This window comes from Lynx rufus, unplaced genomic scaffold (assembly GCF_022079265.1).
Source record: "Lynx rufus isolate CCGP_SWC_20201006 ecotype Redwood Valley unplaced genomic scaffold, mLynRuf1.p SCAF_18, whole genome shotgun sequence".
NCBI lineage: Eukaryota > Metazoa > Chordata > Mammalia > Carnivora > Felidae > Lynx > Lynx rufus.
This window is the reverse complement of record NW_025814832.1, coordinates 11069252-11089666: the sequence shown is the minus strand read 5'-3', so window position 1 is coordinate 11089666 and position 20415 is coordinate 11069252. Positions and strand designations below refer to the sequence as shown.

The following is a 20415-nucleotide window of genomic DNA, read 5'->3' as shown; positions in this document are numbered from 1 at the left end:
AGCAAGGTCGTTAGCTAAGAAGGAGGATGGAGCAAGAGGGTTTTGGAGTTTTAAGGAGAGAGGGGAAGATGTGAAACTGTCCATTGTTCAAGTTCATAAACTTGAATTGAAAGTAAGACCAGTCAACAGCAGTTGGTATTTTTCTCCATCAGTGTTCAGCTATGCAGGTTCATGTATGTGAGTACATGGAGAGTACTGGATTTACACAAGGTTTTTGTAAAGAGATAAAGTAAGCAGAATGAGGATGAGGAAAGAGGGAAAAAAGTTGAGGGTGTAGAAAATGTGGTCATTATAATATGATTAACCTATGATTGAACTTGGAATGCAAGCTGACAGGAATGAAATTAGGATGTAAAGAGGGAGTGAAGGACAGAAGAAAGGTTGTAGGATCAACAGTTGCAGATTCTGGAGGGTTCAAAGGATTGCTGGACTTGGTATACTACAGAAAATGAGTGGGAAAGATAGGATGAAGGGGTGGCAAAGAAAGGGATGGTTGAAATTAAGATTATGGTGAAGAAGAGGCTGAGCTGGAGTAAAAGATAGGAAGTCAAGGATCTAAGATGCTGGATTATGGAATGGATCATCTATATGGATATAGAAGTCACTAAGAATTATAACAGGGCTAGTTGTATTGGAGAATGACAATGTGCCAGCAACTAAAAGATGCAAAGAATGAGGAGTGACCAGAGTTGGGGACCACTATAATAAGTGGTTTGGCACAGTCTGATGACATGAAATTCAAAGATGGGGGTTTCAGGGGAGCCTGGGTGGCTCAGCTGGTTAAGTACCTGACTCTTGATTTCGGCTTGGGTCATGATCTCATGGTTTGTGAGCACAGTAGGCTGATAGTGTGCAGCCTACTTGGGATTCTCTTCCGCTCTCTTGCTCTCTGTCAAAATAAATAAACACTAAAAAATATATATATATATGGGGGTTTTCAGAGAGAAAGAAGGGAAAAGGGTCTGAAAGTAGCAATGAGGCACAAAGAAGACACTCTTCCCCCTCTAGGTTCAGTGGTACAAGAGAAAGACAGAGATCAATCACTCTGTAAGACAGCTAGGGAAAGCAGAGTCTTTAGAGGACAGGCAGATTTCAAGTAGAGAAGAAGCTGAGGATATAAGCGCTTTAGTAAATGACCATTAAGTCATGGAAGCCACAGTGGAATAGTTTAAAGATAGGCATTTCTGGCTTAACACGTCCCATGATGAATGCGTATTTATTTCTTCTGGTGTTCAACTCAAGAAACAGCAATCTGTTTCAAAGCTGGAGAAAAAACCTGGTGAATATATTGAGACACAATTTGTCTCCAACATGGTTATAGCTCACTGTGTGTGCGGACTTTTGAACTTAAACCTCTCCCTTTCCCCCACCTCTTCACACGTGTAGACACACACAACACACACACACATACACAACACGATATACTGTCTTGAAGTTTTATCTTTTCTTAGTCTGTACCTTGTAAGGATCCTCAGGATCTACCCAGGCCACGTGAAACATATGACGAATTTCCTCTGCCAGTCCAATTCGTGCTCCGCTGTTGGCTGCGACAAAGATGCGTGGGATACCCTCTGCCCTGGCAAGCTCAGAAGCTCTGAGAAACAGCAAATCCTCCTGGGGCCCAAAGGACCCAATTAGGTATGTGATGTCATTGCCAATAACAATGATATCTCGGCCTTCTGGATATTCAGGACTTTTAAGGGTCATTTTCCAAGCTACCATGCCAATCTGCAAAGGCACAGACAAACAAATAAATAGAAGCCTCTTACCTGTAGAATTTTTTTTCAGGCTCCATGAAGGTATCAGACTATACCTAGACACAGCCTCCATGTAAAGATATGCCCTGTTAAAGAGCCAAGTTTCCTGTGGGAAACTATAACAAACATTCTAGCATACCTCTCTAGGTTATGGTGAGAACAGCTGGCTTACTATGTATTTCACAGTTGTTTCAATTCCTTCTTTGGACCTGCTTAAAAAAGATGGAAAAACCAAAGTCTAAATGCGCTCAAGATACGTGTGGGAGAATGCCATGCTGCAGGGAATTACATCCAAAACTCCCTAGCTTGCTACCCTATCTACTAAGACACTAGTTCCATCTTCAGTGAGATTCTTTCTGAGAAACTTCTTACACATGAGAGGAGAGGAGAATCATCTTTCATGGACTATACAACTTCTGTGATCCTGGGTCCTTTGACTGTTCTCCAGCATTTGATAGGAATAACAGCAACATTCTTTACTGGCTAGCTTCAGGTATCCTCTGCAAGAATTCACTATAGCTCAACATTGCATCCTCGCTCTGAGCATCTCTTGCCACTTTCTCCCAGCACCACAATACCAAAGCATGCAAGGAATGATATATGTAAATCTCTACTCTCTGTTCAGTAGCATCTGACCAGCCACACAAATAAATGATATTGACTTCAAAGGCAGGGGTGACACGTCTCTTCCCAAACCCTCACAGCCCTCTCTTCTTTTAATCCCCTTCTATATGAGATCTAGTCAATCCTTCTACTTGTTTATTCGCTAGTTCCATTTCTTTTCTATTCACTCATACCCCAGTTACAGCTGCAGTTTTTCATGCCTGCCTGTCTGTTTCCCTATACCCGGATAAGTAATGTTTTCCATTCCTTTTTTCCCCCTATTTCTTTCTGTCTCCCTCCTGCCCCCCACTGCACTCTCACCCCCCCAACTTGCTCCCAAACACAAAGCCTACCAGATGAGCATTCCTGGTCCTGCCTAATGGAGCCCAGCCACATCTGCAGCCTTGGTCCCTCATCCCCAGGCTGCTGCATATCACCTCATTGGGGAGCTGGCCATCAAGAAGGGCCATTAACAGATGTAAATAGCAGCATCCCTGGAAAGCCACATGCATCACCCAGACTCAACCGGGCCAGTGATCATAAGCTCTGAGTACACATTCCTCAATCCAATTGCACATCCACTGTAATCAGGCTGGTTGAAGCTTTCCACATAGCTATTTGTGATTCTCCACATTAAGAAATATATATATGAAACACCTACAGACAAATATAAGCTATTTAATATATCATACCATTGGCCAAATACAAATCAAAATGGATATAATACACAGAAAAAAAATCCAATCACCTTGTGAGATAAGGTATTACTCTATCTGCTCATTAAAGACACAGAAAGGAAGGAGAAACAGATCATCCAAAATACAGCATGGAGAAACTGCAAATATCAGGATAACTTTGGTCATGGTTTTTAAGAAGCTGGCTAATATATGCCTGTGTGGGGAGAAATATTTTACCTGCCTTCTCACGTGGCGCTCTAACCTAACACCTCTTTTGTTTTCCAGGAAGGAAAAGCTATTTCCTCTAAATGCATTTGTAGTTAGGAAGACTGGTTTTACACCAAATTTTATGATATATTAACCTTAGCCACCTAGGCTAGAAGTAGCTTAGAAACAAGCCTTGAAGAATCTACTTCAGCATTTGCATGCTAATGCAAACATTGTGTCTGTGTGGCACTGGACAGGCAAATAATACTCTTATCTTCTGTTATTACCTGGGGACTCTAACTGTGTCACTTGGGCAGTCAGTTCAGCAATTGGCTAGGTCATTATGCTTGCAATATTGACTTCTAATTAGGTGTCAACACAGCAGCACCAAGAACACACTACTCTTTATCAATGTCTTTCCAAAGTGTGTTCCTCATCGACCACCTCCCCCCACCTTTAAAAAGTACCAATACAGAATGGAGAGCGCTAGCCCAGTCTTCATATAGTGAGATTCCCTACTAGAAGAGATTAAGTTTTGAGTAAGCATAATGAATAAACATCCAAGAAAGCATCCACTGCTCAACTTATACTGAAATTTAGATTTTTTAAAAAGTTTATTTATCTTTGGGAGAGAGAATGTGTTCATGTATGCATACATTAGGCAGGGGCAGGTGAATGAGAGAGAGAGAGAGAGAGAGAGAGAATGAATCCCAAGCGGGATCTGCGCTAACAGCTAACAGATCATGACCTGAGCCAAAATCAAGAGTTGGATCCTTAACTGACTGAGCCACCCAGGTGCCCCTGAAATTTAGATTTTATTGCTAATTCAACAATAGGGCACATAATGGAAAAGATGGGCTTCGGAGTTAAACTAACTTGGATCCGTATCCAGGCCCTATCACTTACCAATTGTATGACCTTAGAAAAATAATTTTATTGAACTTCAATGTCCCCGCATACAAAATTAACACTCCCTATGGGTTTGATGAATAAACTATTCGAAACAGTAATCTATTATATTATCTTCAACATACAAAATTTGTCCCTTTCTCTCCTCTCAATCTATCCAAATCTTACCCAATCCAAAAAGATTCATTCAAATTCCATTTCCTTAGTAAAGCTTTGCCTAGTCTAAAGCTTCTTCTCCATCTCCTACTAAGACCTTCATGTGGAGAATTCATTTGATAATTAATCATATATTGCCTAGGATCGTTTCTAGCTTGCCAGCCTAAACCATTATATCATTGCCTCCAGTGCCTAGCAGGATCCCTACACATAATATGGGAGTAGTAAATATTTGCTGGTTCCATAGTCATTTCACTTTTTAAATGATTCTTAGAAAATAGTCAACACCAAGGGCTTAGAACATCGTCCATGACTTATCTCTAGGGATCACAGAGTGACAGTCTTAAACATCATTCAACTCTTCTATTTTTAAATATAGGGTTTTAAAAAATATTTTTTTAATATTTATTTTTGAGAGAGAGAGAGAGAGAAAGAGGGGTGAAGGGGCAGAGAGAGAGGGAGACACAGAATCCGAAGCAGGCTCTAGGCTCTGAGCTGTCTGCACAGAGCCCAACATGGGGCTTGAACTCATGAACCGTGAGATCATGACCTGAGCTGAAGTCAGTCACTTAACCAACTAAGCCACCCAGGCGCCCCTTCTAATACAGTTTTTTAATGTTTATTTATTTTTGAGAAAGAGAGAGAGACAGAGTATAAACAGGGGAGGGGCAGAGAGAGAGAGAGGGAAACACAGAATCTGAAGCAGCCTCCAGGCTCCGAGCTGTCAGCACAGAGCTGGACACAGGGCTCAAACTCATGCACCACAAGATCATGACCTGAGCTGAAGGTGGATGCTTAACTGACTGAGCCACCCAGGAGTCCGTCTACATTTTAAAAAATAACAAAAGTAACAGTTGCCATTAAGTGAACATCTATCACATGCTGTACTATACTACATATTGACAAGTACTGATAATAAAGAGGTTAAGCTGGGGAGTGTCAGCCTACCTTGGTCCAAATCTCAGCTTTGTTCTACCTGTATAATCTTGGACCAATCAAGATTAACCTCATAAAGCCTCAATGTTTCCAATTATAAAAAGTCCTCAAATTATTATTAGTATTAATTCAGAAGCAGCAGTTATTATTGCCATGAGAAAACTAAGGTATAGAGAAATTAAATAACTAGTTTTATAGCTAGTATGTTTATTTTTAAAGATACCGTTCACATAATTTCCTTTACCAGAGAAATTACAGAAGTATGTTCTAGACTAGTGCCACTGCCGTTAGCAGAAACAATATAGAAAGATGAACATCAGTTATAACACAAACATAAATGTCATTGACCCCTAAATTCAATGTGGTATTCTGGAACAGAAAAAGGACATTTGTAGAAAAACTGGTGAAATCCAAAACGAAGTCTGTATTTTACTTATTAGTATCATAACAATATTAGTTCTAAGTTTTGATAATTATAGCATGGTTATACAAAGCGTCAACATTAGAAATATCAATGGTTTCAGTTAGATCTATTTTAATACACCTCTTTCAGTGGGCATAAAGATTATTTGAGCAACAGGAATAGTGTAAGATGCTAATATTAGGTATATAGGAACTCTTTGTACTATCTTTGTAACTTTTCTGTAAATCTAAAATATTTTAAGATAAACTGTTAAAAAAATAAATGTCATGATAAAAACTTTCTGGGAGGGAAGTAAATTGGCTAATAAGGTCATCATTAGTGTCCTGTAGAGCCTTGCAAAATGATGGCTATGAAGACTAGGTACAGCATTTTAAAATACCCATGATGTGGGGCGCCTGGTTGGCTCAGTCAGTTGAGTGTCTGACGTCGGCTCAGGTCATGATCTCATGGTTTGTTGAGTTCAAGCCCCAGGTCAGGTTTTGCGCTGACAGCATGGAGCCTGCTTTAGATTCTCTGTCTCCCTCTCTCTCTCAAAGATAAATAAACATTAAAAAAAAAATACCCATGAGGTAATACTATATTTGAAGAGATAGTATAACAAAATTGTCTGTATATCATAATAATTGTGAAAGGCAAAACAGTTTTCTAGCCACTTTAAGTAAGCTATTGACCTCTATGTGCTTCAGTTTCCTCATCTGTAAAATGGGGCAATAGGACCCTATTCTATTAAGTTTGTTGTGAGGATTAAATTCATGGTAAGCCTTAGAACAGTGCTTGGCACACAGTAAGTGCATAGTAAGTATTACAATACTGCATCTAAAGGCACACTGGGGTGGAGGGGGAGAAATGAAATAAAAGAACATAGCAAAATGAGACGATAATTATTTAGAATGATGGGATGGTGCTTTTTCTTCCATTTTCCGAATCTTCCTTAATGTGTTTATAAAATTATCAATGCAATATAAGTTTAAAAGATAACTAAGACTACCAAATAGCTCTTTATTGAGTGACAGGCACATGGTAGCTTATTGTATTATTTTTATGTTAGTGTACATTTGAACATTTCCATAATAAAAACATTTTTTAAGGGAAAACTATCTCACCAGCCTAAGGATTTTTCATACTTTACAAAACTGACTCTAGGTTTTAGTCCTCCTACAACAGATCATATTTATATAAAGTTAGAAGGAGAGAGCTAAACACATGCAAATTAAAAATCAAGACCCACCTGGAAGGGACAATATCAAGAACTGCCTTAGTTTGTTGGGGCTATCATTTCATTTTTAAAAAAGAAATGTTCTGCAATGATGTGTCTGAATGTAAACATATGTATATATAGGTTTATACAATATTAATATCTCTACCTGAGAAGTAACTGCTTCAGTGTTTTTCTGGTCTGATGGTTAAATACATATTTATACTTTTAAAGTCAATATTTGTACAATAGACAAGAACAGTGCCTATCAGCTAAATACATATTTAGGACTGTACCACATGTATTACAAACATGTACTAAAATCGAAAGCTTATATTTATACAGAGCCTTTCATCTTGAAGGGGCTAAAGAGCTTTACAAACATATGTACATAAAAGGACGCTCGCACTGATAGGCAGGCAAGGTATCAGTTCAACCACTCCCCTGTTCCTTCCAGCAGTCTGGGATACGGACACATAGTGTCAACAGATGTAGCTCTGTAACAGCTGCAAAGACATGTAACACAATAATCCACCTTGTGGTGCACAGTCACTGGAAGAGGGCTTGCAACTTGGGAAGAGCAACTGCTCTCTTCCAGCGTAGAAGCACCCCGGCCATTTCCAGCTTTGTGTTTTTAAATTATTCTCTACCAAACTCAACTAATCACTTGACAAAATTGAATTTGATACTGGAAATGGTTTCTGAATGCAAAATACTTTCTGTCTGATGATGAGAAGTAGGTTGAAAACTGCTTCCCCCTGCCCTTGTTACATTTAGAGAGAGAGAGAGAGAGAGGGAGAGAGAGAAAGGGAGGGAGAGAGAGAAAGGGTCACAACATTCAGGAAAAATGGTTCAAAATATTCTATCTAAGAATAGCTTCATCTCAGAGGATTGGGTCATTACTTCAGAAGACAGTCATATTTTCCCCCCATTTAATTAGGACACCGTAAGTTTCTCAAATTACTTTATACAGATGCGTCTATCTATATTAATACACACAATGGAGACTTTTTATTGAAAATTCTGCAATCACTACAAAAGCATACACAAGTGTGACAATGTGATTAGGAATGTGACATTCACTGATTTCACCTATGCCCAGGTTTCCTAGTATATGAACTGAAAAATAACAACCAAAGGAAATTCCACCACTGAATCCCCTTGTTCCGGCTTCTCTCTCCCTCCAGTGCTTTCATGCAGGTGAAACCTAGTGAAAATGACATTCCAGGACTAAGGGCTAAGGAAGCAACAAAAGGGCAGCAGCCTGAGAGGGTTTGCAAGTGTGGGTGGGTTTATGGTCTAAGGAGGTTCAGACTCAGGCTCCGTGGCCCTGGAAGTACACAAGCTTCCTCTCTGACCACTGACTTACCAAATAGTTTTAGGCACTTCCTGCCAATTATGTGTTCATTAATACAGCCATAAATTGTTTAAAAATATGTAATTTCAGATTATTTCTGATAATACAGGCTTCTTAGGTTTAGGGTTACCAACCTAAACTAAGGTGAGGGAAAAAGGGAAGAGGATCAAAAGAGTTACTGTGAATAAGCTGAGGATGAGCAGAAATAAATGTCTGCTTTATACAAGTTCTAAGGAAGAAAATATTTCCTTGGTCACTGTCTGATTCTGGAATAAACACACGCAAGTGAGGGAGGAGGGAACGGGGAGGAGAAAGCAAGCAGAAGAGAACAGTCTTATTTAACTGTTTTTATGTGGGTAAAATGATTTGTGCCACAGTATTTCCATAAGAAGTGGGACCATTATTTTCCTGTAGAAACACATTTGGTTTGAAAAGTATCACTGGACAGGATGTGAAAATCAAACTGAATGAATTATTCACAACCCCCGATCAGAGGTGATCATTATTTCTGATGCTCCAAACAGTGATTAGGATTCTGCCCTGAGATGTCATTTTCTCGCTGAGTAACACCAGCGACACAGAAAGGCATTATCTATCTATCCATACATGTATTTTTTTCTCCTGGGAGGACCTTGGTTTAATGTTACTATAACAGATACTAAAAACATGACAATATTAACATTTATTCCGATGGTGCCCATAAATGCCATTAGTCTGACACAAAGTGTCAACACTAATCATGACCCAAAATTAACACCAAAATTGACATCAACATTAATTGTACTATCAGTGTGAATAGAATGTGCGATTGTACACACGCGTGCACACACACAGATACTTCCCAAAGCTGCAGTTACTACAAAATAAAATACTAATATTAAGCTCAACCAATAAATTTGAAGGGAAAGCGAAGGGGCAAAACAGGACAGGACTGTGTTTTTAAGAATGTAAGAAGCATCCATCAACCGTAGCTATCTATGCTGTGGGAGGCAGGTAAAGTATATCTTTGCCATGGTTGCCTTTCTTCTATCTCCTCACTTTGAGTTCAGCTGTAATAATATTTTTCTATGTAGACTTAAATAGAGGTGAGACTGTGGCTTTAACATTAAAGCTTTATTTTCCATGCTAAAAGTCTAATAGTTGAAATCTCCTGGCAAAGCCTCCTGTAGCTGTTGTGTTACTATTGCTAATGCCCCAGGAAGATGACCATTCTGCAAGGCCCTGGAGCAGCAATACAAAGAATTCTCGAGCGTTCGAGCTGAAACGGACCTAAGCATTATCTGCATTGTGGAGATGAGAAAATGAAGGCCCAGTGAGAAAGAATCTGAATTTGAGTTCCTTTACAGATGCATAATAAAATGTCACCTCCCCCCCTTTTATGTCTTGTATGAAATGTTACATCTTCACTTTTAGTTAGATACTATCAAAAAATAATGACAACATTCACTCATGTTAGAATTTCATGAAAAAAATGTACTTGATGAATAGTAGAAAAATACTGTATAGGTGTTAAAATGTGCCTTTTTAAACCACAAGGCGATACAATGTTTGACATAATTTGTGCCATTCAGAAAAACCATGCTGAAAAAAATGTCAATGCCTTTCCATATTGTATTATCTGCTGGATATCATATTCTGTTGCCTAGTGTTATATGATCACATAAAAGAGCTGAAAACAATTTTCTTAACAGCTGAAAAACTCTCTTTTTCATGCTTGGATAATTCAAAAATGGCTGAACAAACTTACCTCACCCTTTCCAAAAAGCGATAAAAGAGTAAGAAAAAAACCATTTTTAGAGCAAAAAAATTTCATCCCAGAGGTAATTTTTTGAAAAATATTACTGAAGACTAGAAATAATAATTTCTAATTGAACAGGGGAATTATCTCCCTGCAATATTTATAAACATGAAACCACAGTAATTTTATGCATATACACACACAATGCTTTTAGTAAACATACCAGTTTAAAAAAAAAAAAAAAACATGCAAAAGAGCACACACAAGCCAGTGGTCTTTGAGAAATGGGGCACAGGAGTAATTGGATGATATGGAAATTAACCAAGTTGGCCTACTGCAGTTCAAGAAGCTTTGCCCATTAATCACACAAACGAATGTTGAACTCTGATGCTCCATGCTACACCTCATCCTAGGGTGTCATCTGTTGCTGTCCTGATGTTCGTTATTGCCTTTAGTTGGAGCTGTACAGTTTCTTGACATAGGGTACTATATCACATCCTTTTTCAGCAAAATCTTGAAACTTAAGGAGTATAAAAATGCTGGCGAGTATATCCTTTTGTTTAAAGGCTATCTTATCTTTAGGACTGACTTCTGAAGGGGACTGAGGAGCCCTCCACAAGTTCTGCTTTGGTGGGCCAATGGATGCATCAGGATTTTCAGTCAAGCTCACTGGGCTTTGGTTTGCTAATAATGAAATGAGTCAAACGAACTAATCCACCTGTTGAAAAATCTCCAATACCAATAACAGCCATTCAGAAGGAATTCTAAGAAAAGTATATGCAAAGTAAATAGGTGACAGGTATTAAGGAAGGCACTTGTTGTAATGAGCACTGTGTGTTGTATGTAAGTGATGAATCACTAAATTCTACATCTGAAACTAATATTACACTATATGTTAACTGGAATTTAAATAAAAATTTAAAAAAAAAGAGAAAAGTATATGCATCCCAAAAGAATAGTGTTAAAATTCATTAAAAGTAATTCTGTGGCAGGAAGACCTATCTTTCAAAATTAGCCTCAATATTTTTCTAAGAGGGGCTCAACTTTGGTTCTGAGGATCATTTTAGACAAAGACTCGTAATCAAACATGCTCACTCAGAGGATAAAAGAAAAGTGCATAGTAATTTTAAATAAAACTATCTTAATCACATATTTCATAACATGTCTTTTTCTATACTTGAAATTCCTACCTTGTTAGGCCTAAAAAGATTCAAAATTGGGGCTTGGGGAAGCTGTTGATGAAAAACAAGATAAGCGCAAATTATGAATGTTTATATGTAATCAGTGGTGTGTGATACTTTTCTGCTGAGGATCTCAAAGCACTTATTACAAACACTTCCCCATCTTCAGGGATAGATTGATGGCAAGGACCATTAGTCTCTTTTTATAACCTGAACAATCAGTGCACAGACCGTGGTCCTGTTTTTCAGATCTGCCTCCTTCAGGTCTATTTCAAAGCTCACCTTCAGCATACTACAATACAAATATGCCTCTTTTCCAACACATATCTAAAAGATTGACATGGACTCAATTTCCACACCCAGCATGAAAAGGTAAACTGATATCAAAAGAATGAAATAAAAGCACAGTAAAATACATCCAAATTAGCCTCACATTCATGGAGCTATTCTGAGATTAAATTGAGTAAAGCAATATACAAAAGTCTAATGTTAAACCAGAAACATATTTGGCTTCTATATGCATGAGCTCAAGTCCATAAACATACACAAACTCTCTCCAGTCAGAGTTTCAAAGCATAATAGCTTCCACTAGAATCTGAGTCCAGGATAACACAAGGAATTCCTTTGAGAGAATAGAAAATGTCAACCAAGTAAATTCAGACAGAGGGTTATGGTGGTTTTTCTAAAATAAGAGGTCCTTTGGGCTAAGAGGGTTAGCCTAAGAATTGTCAAAATGGATCTACTAATTAATTTCTTCTAATACTTCAGGCTTCTATAAGCTTACCAACTTCCTTTCCTTACCAATCCCCAATTTTTGTTTGTTTTTATATTCAAATTAGAGATTTCAAAGGATTATAGCAACATATAAGTGAGGAGGAGTGTCAAAATGAGAAGATTTGTTTAAGCTAGTCAGTAGATGCAAGGATATTTGATATATCGCTCTCCATAATTTTTTCTAAGTTTGAAGTATTTTATATTAAAAAATTACAGACACTTATACCTTGGTGAAACCAGACATCAACACACTGCCAACAATTAAATGTTGGCAAGGCTGAACAGTTCTAGGACTGAATTCCTAATTCCCACCATCCCTACCCTTTCACCTCAAGAACATAAAAGATACCAGTCATGATGGCAACCAGTCTTTAAACTTTAATTTCCACTATTTTTTTTTCCTCCTCAACCATCCTCTTCCTAAACAGATGTTTCTTGTAAAAAATGTGTAGGGCAAGGATGTGATAAGGTTCAACAGATCTCCGCCCAAAGAGTTAAAAATGCAATTGCATACTGGAGGAACACCAGGCAAAGCCTACCACACCAACTGAAGAAAAACGAGGAAGGATACCACTGGATCTGTCTCACCAAACGGGCAATTCAGAGGCTTGTCTGAATGCCAAGCTGCTGAGAAGGAAAAACCCTGACACCTAGTGCCCACCTGAAGAAATGAAGCCTTGGAGCGACTGCAATTCTTAAAAGAGTGGTAGTGAGTGTGCATGTGAAGGCAGTCATCAAATTGCATTCAATTTGGAATATGCTTATCTCCCAGAAAAATTTTAAGGAAAAAATTTAATACCACACAAGAATTCCAGTCTTTAGTTGCTGATCCTTTGTGGAATACACACCCTGTACCTGATTATTATAGCTGCTTCTAAAGAGAATCTTCCTCTTATCTCAGTTTTCCATTATGACAGGAGAGATGTGGGGAAGGGTTTTGCATGGTTAAAAATCCCATGTGCTGACAGAGAGAGGAAAACAGGGTCCTACTTTCTGTCCACACTAAAAGTGCTATGAAAGTTGCTTGCCTATCATATCTTTCATCGCTGCCCAGTTTAGACATTCATGATTTATTTCACGGAGTTAAGGGAAATATGATAAAAGAATGCTAATAACATGTCAGAACAAGTAAGAATGTAGTCTCAAGAAGGCTACGGTTTTCTTTGTCCTATACCAAGCAAAGTTAAGCTGTTCTCTGTCAAGTCCGTTACCGCCCTTGGCTTGATCTTAGCCTGAGCCTTTTAATAACAGGATTTAGCGTGAAAAGTAGCTGCAGTGGATTGTGAACTGTTACTCAAAATGTTCCCACCTGCAATTACAGCTTCCACCAAATGATCAAAACAGGTTAGCAAACTGGCAGGAAAATGAAAACAATTCCTCCAAAATTGAGAAGCAGTAAAAGTAGAACTGTGAGTTGGCTGCACTTCCTCTGATTCCAGGCTCAGCAGCACACCATTCATCTAGCTGTGTATTTACATACACTGCCCATCACTGTAGCTTCATAGCAGCTAGAATTGAAATAAGTTTAGTCTATGTTGCAATCACATTTTCCACAATTTTCATCTTTACTCAAAACTATTAAAAAAATCCTAGGCAACTCATCTTTGGAACTATTTGCAAGTAACATAGTTCACAGATTTGGTCTACATCTCTTTTAATCCTACTCTAAATTCATACTAAATGCAATGCCATTCAAATCTGACAATGAGAAAAATGTGTTCTCCTACACTTCCATCATGAATAAGGTGGCATTCCTTCAGTTACATCTTTCTTGATGGAGAAGGGACAACTAGGAAAATAGAAAGGAGAAAGTGGCTAACACCACATCAGAAAATCTCTCTTTCTCCTGCTTTTAACGTGGGGCAGTGTTCAAAATGCAGGTCACATCTCTGCTGAAACAGCCAATATTCTTTCTCAAATGGCAAACAAGTTACCTAAAACTAAATGGAACTGAATTGTTCCAAGTCCTGGTCCCATCACCATTTTACCTATTTACTGTCCTGGAAAAAAAACAGGGAAGAAAGCCTGGCCACCCATATAGCCGATGCTCTGGTAAGTACAGGTTTTCTGCCTTTGATTATGGGGAAAAGGGGAAAAGCATCTCGATTCATGGGGAAACTCTGCAGGAATCTCTTGTTTTACCTTTATTCCTTATATCCATGTGCTAGCTTTTAAACCCAGAAACTCCAATCCTTCAAGGTAATGCAGTATCACCCACAATGATGACCTGGTAGAGCCGTCACCTTTGGAGAACACCACATTATGATGATTTAATGTCTATGTAGCATCAATACATTTACATCAAGCCTTGGCTCTCAGAACATTAACAGGTCAATTTTTTATTCCTTTTTTAATAAAACGATTTCTCAAGGCTCTGTTCAGATGCCCATTCTCTTTGGGACAGGACAGATTTGCTCCAAATCTCATCAGCATGAGCTCTTCTCGTTCCCTTCACATCACTCTTGGGGTAATGCACAGAGTGCCAGGCTCATGACAAACTTGTCTCTTTTGCCAAAGAAAATTAAACTGCGATAGCTGGAAGTCAACTTGCTCTGATAAAACTGGGCTCAGCATGAGGAAATACATCCCACTGATGCCTCGTCATCTCTTAGGCACAGCTGTCCCTCAGAATTCTGACTGCTGAAACTCCATCTTCAGATTGGTCGGTTTCTCAGTGAACGCACACCATTGTATGCTCAAGCTATTGGTAACAGAGTTTGATACTTATACCCCAATCCCATTCCTGTTGTGCAATACCCTATAATCTCGCTACAGCCATGGACTGACTTCGCCAACCATCCCAGGCATTAGTCACTAACTGCTTACAAAAGAACATTGGTCTCACTTCTCCTGAGCTCAAAGACTCAGAAACAGCAAGCTAACAACTCAGCCTCAATCCCGGTCAATCATTTGAAGAAAAGGAAAAGAGAACAAAGAAAATAGGCAACCCTTTAAGGAGGATAAAAGGTAGAACAAGAAAGTGAGAACTGACAAAAACAGAAATAAAAAATTTAAATACAATTAGATTTCTCAATTTCAAGGTTATTAAAGCACTGGGCAAAGGGAAACATATGGTCCCCATCACGACTCTACTGCTTGTAACTACAGTACTATGTGGCTGTTTAAGACATCCCTTTTCCACCCAGGTTTGGTGAGTCTTAAAGGGGTTAAAAAAAACCTTTAATTTTTTTTTTTATTCGTGTGTGTGTGTGTGTGTGTGTGTGTGTGTGTGTGTGTGGTCTTTGGGTACAGAGTCCCGTATAATAAGACTATTTGTATTCATACTGGCAGAGTAAACACTACATGTTCATGCCCAGGCAGCTCTGTGCTTGTAATTTCAGCAAGAACAGAGCTCTGTCCCTCTGGGACTTCACTATTCCCCCAGTCTCCATTCGCTCAAACACAGAATGAGAGCAGAGAGAAAGCAGGAGAGAAAGATCATGGCAAGAGGTTTCACACAGCAGTGCAGCTAGCTTTCATGTGGCCCAAAATCTCATTTTTTGTTTTAATTACATTAGTTAAAACCATTTTTCTCTCAGCCCCATGTTCACAAGGGTGCCTTCCATTCCTAAAGACTACACTGTTGAATGAAACAGAATTTAGGTCTAGCACAATGAAGCTTTTCTTTGCTGTTGAGGGGCTCACTATGTAGATGTCACACTGTGGCACAAGCCTCTGCTTCAACCTGGTGTGTTAACGAGTACATATCTATTCTTGTGAAAATTCTATGCATCTTCTCTTCCTCGCCTCTTGCCTTTGCTATTTGTTGAGGCATTAGATTAGAAGAACTGTAAGTCTGATACTCTCCACCTGGTCCAATGCCTGCATCCATCTTGATACCAATTCATCTACTTTTGGCATCCACTGGTGTACTTACTGAAACAGCATACACCTTATATATACAGTAACATTTTTTGAAAAAGATACACAAAATGGAAAATACCAGGTATTATCTCCAAAGGTCTACCTAGCCTGTTTATGGAGAACACTTGGGTAAAGATTACTCTTTCTAAACAATAAGATTTATCTAGGGATTCTATCTAAGGTTGAAATAAAAACTGTCTCTTTTTAAGTTTATTATTGTTTTGGTTGTAACTGTACATTAGAAGCGTAGTTAAAATCAGGAAGAGGAGGAGATAGGTTATTATGACTTTATATCATTATTAACAGTGCACCATACAAGAGAGGATTCCAATGCCAGAAAATGAATTCTTAGATAACTATCAGAAATGTGCCTTCTGCTACATTCTTTTATGTTTAAACCCCTGGTTCTGATTGAGCCCCTTTAAGAATATATTTATCATGATCATAACAGCACTAGATTAAATTACCTGAGCACAGAAAATATACCAAAAAAGGTGTACTAGTATGTAAGTATCCAAATAAGAAAGAACATCAAGCAAAACAACACTTTAAATGTTTTTATTATAGAAAAATCTCAGGGGCGCCTGGGTGGCTCAGTCGGTTAAGTATCCTACTTTGGCTCAGGTCATGATCTCATGGTTTGTGAGTTCCAGCCCCACATCAGGATCTCTGCTGTCAGCACGGAACCCACTTTGGATCCTCAGTCTCCCCATCTGTCTGCCCTTCCCCACCTGCATATTCGTGTGCATGTGCTTTCTCTTCTCAAAAATAAACATTAAAAAAAATCTCAAAATTTCAGGTATATACAAAAATAGAGAAAATAGTCTATTTCTATGTATATATTATTTAGCTTTCATTAACAACTCATGGCCAGTTTGTTTTCTCTATACTCCCACACTCACCCCTCTACTACTCTGAAGCAAATCCTAGACATTGGATCATTTCATCTGTAACTATTTTAGTAGTTATGTGTAACAGAAAACATAACTGTTTTTTAGAAAGCAAAACTTTAATACCATTTAAAAAAGCACATCATTATCACACATAAAAAACTAATAATTCCTTGATATCCAGTCAATGTTTTCTCTCTAAAGAACTCTACCAACAAGACTACTATGTGCCTATGCAGCATCTAAATTAATGCTACTTAATGACCATCCCCATGGAAAGTTGCCACTAGTGGGCACAGATATAAGAAAAGGGGGAAGGGGAATCAATGACTTGCCTCATTTCCTCCTGGAAGCCTGTTCATGTGGACCAGCTGACCCTGATCATCCAACACGAGCTCAGTATACGTCAGCATGTCAGAAGGCAGGGGGGGTGATGGAAGGAATGCTTGAGTGGACATAGACTCCCAGAGTTTGATCAGAGACTAGTGGAGGAGAGAAGTTTGACTAATCAGTGACAATCAGCATTTTAACATACACAAAAACAAATATTAAGTTTCAGTCAAGCTGATTTTACTCTTTCCTTTCCAAGTGTTCTGCTGAGCATCAAAGCATTAGACCAAATTCTGCAGCTCTCATTCTCAGTTAAAATAGATTTGTAATTATTTTTCACATAATGTTTTTTACATATCAAAATCAGGCACTTTTCCAACAAAGTCAAATTACTGAGTGATTCTGAATCAGCACAAGAGCATTAACAAATGCAATAGACCTAACAAACAGACCTAACAATACCTAGGAAAATTAAAATAAAAAACTAAATAAGTAACATTAATCCCTCTTTTTTAAAAAAGGAAGAAAAATCCCAGAAGAATAGAAAAATAACCGGGAAAAGTGATATGACACTCAGCTAATGCCAAAAAAAATCTAAGGCAGCAAGAATAAAGTTTCTACTAGAGGCTCAGGAAAAGCATCCTTTCCTAATGTCTTTTCAGATCTATAGGCCCATATGCAGGAATTAGCTCATCAGGGATGTATGACTATTTGTAAATGTGCGGATCAATTCTGGTCAAATTTGAGAATACAGACACACCTATCCATTTTAAAACCATTTTGATTTCCATTTCCAACTTCATATGACCAGAACAAATGCCTCATGAAGTGGGAACTAGCTGTTTCTTTGGTTGTCTCAAAACAACATTTAAAGGCAATATGATATATTCATATCTACATGTTCCAATCACAGTGTTTATGTCTATTCTACAGGAAAAATTATACAGAGTGTCATTTCTATTTATAGTTCTGGCATTGGGGAACAGAACCAACACAACTTGTAGGGGAACAATGTTGGCAATACAAAATGAAGATACCTATGTTTCCAGAGAGAGAATTTGTAAACAAATGACTACTTACAGGAAATCTCTTGTATTTACAGGTAGACTATTTACCAAGGCCACATATATTACTTTATTAAAATTCAAATGTGGTAATACTAGTAGTATTGACTAGAAGACTTGGAAAAATCCTGTATTCATAGATTTTTTTTTTTTTTTTAAGGACAAATTCAGTATTCTTTTGATACTCTATCTGTTGCATTTTCTGCTGTGGATGTACTTTTCTTGCCTTCTATTGATGGAAGAAAAATCTGCAGCATAGAGAGGATTCACCATACAGATCAAAGGAATTTATTTTCAAATAAAGGATGAGAATCATAATGTATTTTCTCACATTAGTTTTTATTCAGCTATAATAAATCTTCCATGAAAGAATTGATACTTTAAACTGTGTATCATGAACTCTATATCCATTTGTATATGTTATCAGTATTGATCCTCATCATATTAACCTATCAGCTAATGGCCTGGGTTATCTTGGAAAATAGGAAAAAGAGAAGTAGAGTTTCAAGCCTCTTTTTTAATACCCATAATTTGATTATAGCTTAGGAAATATATACCTGAACGTAACTCCTCACACAGGTCATTGTAAACTACCATCACAGGTATGCTATCTCAGTTTACTTTCTTCCCAATAGAAGCTTCTATCCTCACCATTCCTCCTATTAATTCATAAAGAACTGTCCAATATTGGAGTTGGCAGCCACCAAATCCCGAATGAGACAGAAATGAGAGTAGTGTCAAGACACTTCTTGCCCTTTGGGAATGACCCATTCCAGGCTAAGCTGCATCCAATGGAAATTCAGGAAAACCCTGCCTCTTTAGAACATATCAGAACCCCCCCAGTTAGCCACCTTTACCTGCCGAAACATCTCTGGGATATCATATATGTATGTTGTCCCCAAGGATTGTGCCTGGAATCTCTTTGATTGAAGTAGGTCTTTGGTGACATATGGAGTGTTGATTAACATTCCATGCAATGGTCCCTGTTTGTCTCCATATGCCTGAAACATGATCTACAGGAGAAAGAGAATGACAAGGGGGAGTTAAGAGACAGAGAAGAAAATCAGCTGCCTAGAGGGGCTTTTTCCATAAATGTTATTTCTGGACACACATTTTTGGTGGGTTGAGTAGCTAAGACATGCCTTTACACATTGGGTAGTGTTCTCAATTCTCTACAGATTAACCAACTCTAAAAAATGGTATGTAACCAATGATACTCCATGGGTTGCTCTCACTTTTGGATTAGTTGAAATCAACAAGAAAGCACAGCGTAAATTTCACATCTCAGAGACAGACTGACAATGCTTGCCTTCTAAAATGACTAAAATTCCATATACTCAGAAATGAAGTATGTCAACTAATGAATCTAAGCAGTCCGCACATTTAAGTTGAGGAACAGCTACGTGCTGAAGAGAATTCTGCTCTTTCCCTAACAGAAGTCAGGTCAAGGCTCTACCCTATTATCTGTGCTTCAGTCTATGATTAGAAGGTGCTTCATAAGTGTTCATAGCCACACAAAGGTTTCAAAGATTTTTGCCAGAAGTGGATTTCATCCATCCATCCATCCAGCTAGTCAGTTCTGGTTAGCTCATTAGACATAGCCCATAGTAAAATCAATGTGTTATTATATATATATTAATATAATACAGATATGCATTTATTTATATCTTCCAGTATACTACATCTACAACTACCGAATAGCTCCTGCAATACCTATATTGTCACATAATGAAAACACACCATTTTTTAATCATTTCAACTCAAATATAGCTAGAAGAGTACTTCATACTTCATATATTTAGTTTTATTTGCTTATGAATATTTATAAGGGATGCCATTACTTCAATTCAGTTAATATTTATTGAGTGCCCAGAGGCTGTATAACACTAAACTAGGCACTTTATGCATGAATACTTAAATATAGACTCCAAACACAGTGAATACAAATGAAGCCTGGGAAATAAGGGTATGTGGGCATACACACATATCTATTCTGGTCTAAAATGTATAAGCTTAAATCTACCATTAAGAAATAGATTTGTGAACCTGATATATAGGCCTAACAACATAATTAAGTACTTTCCCAAACCCTGGATACCATTTAGCTAAATGAATCCGGAGCTGCCTAGCTCAGAGGAACAAATATGTTCTGCTGACTGGTCAGTCAGGTCCTATACCGGGCACAAATTGTCTTGGGCTGCTTAAACCCCATGGAATGGAGCTTCCAGTCCTATTCTATATGACTAATGGTGAAAGTCACTGGGTGGGAGGTAGAATTAGCAATGTCTTAGGTAGAAACAGTAATGTTTTAAGAGATTCAAAGTGTTAAGTATGGTCAAGGTATTAGAATAAA

General features: G+C 38.0%; 1 protein-coding gene across 1 annotated transcript in view; it reads right to left on the bottom strand.

Annotated features, from left to right (window-relative positions):
- The window catches only part of ACACA (acetyl-CoA carboxylase alpha), a 282243-nt gene that overhangs the window by 79416 nt on the left and 182412 nt on the right, over positions 1–20415 (bottom strand). The window contains exons 40-42 of the mRNA XM_047080882.1: positions 18920–19075; positions 17004–17150; positions 1459–1728 (exon numbers count right to left, since the gene is read on the bottom strand). Of these exons, the coding sequence (XP_046936838.1) occupies positions 1459–1728; positions 17004–17150; positions 18920–19075 (573 nt within the window). The remainder of the gene's footprint in view (positions 1–1458; positions 1729–17003; positions 17151–18919; positions 19076–20415) is intronic.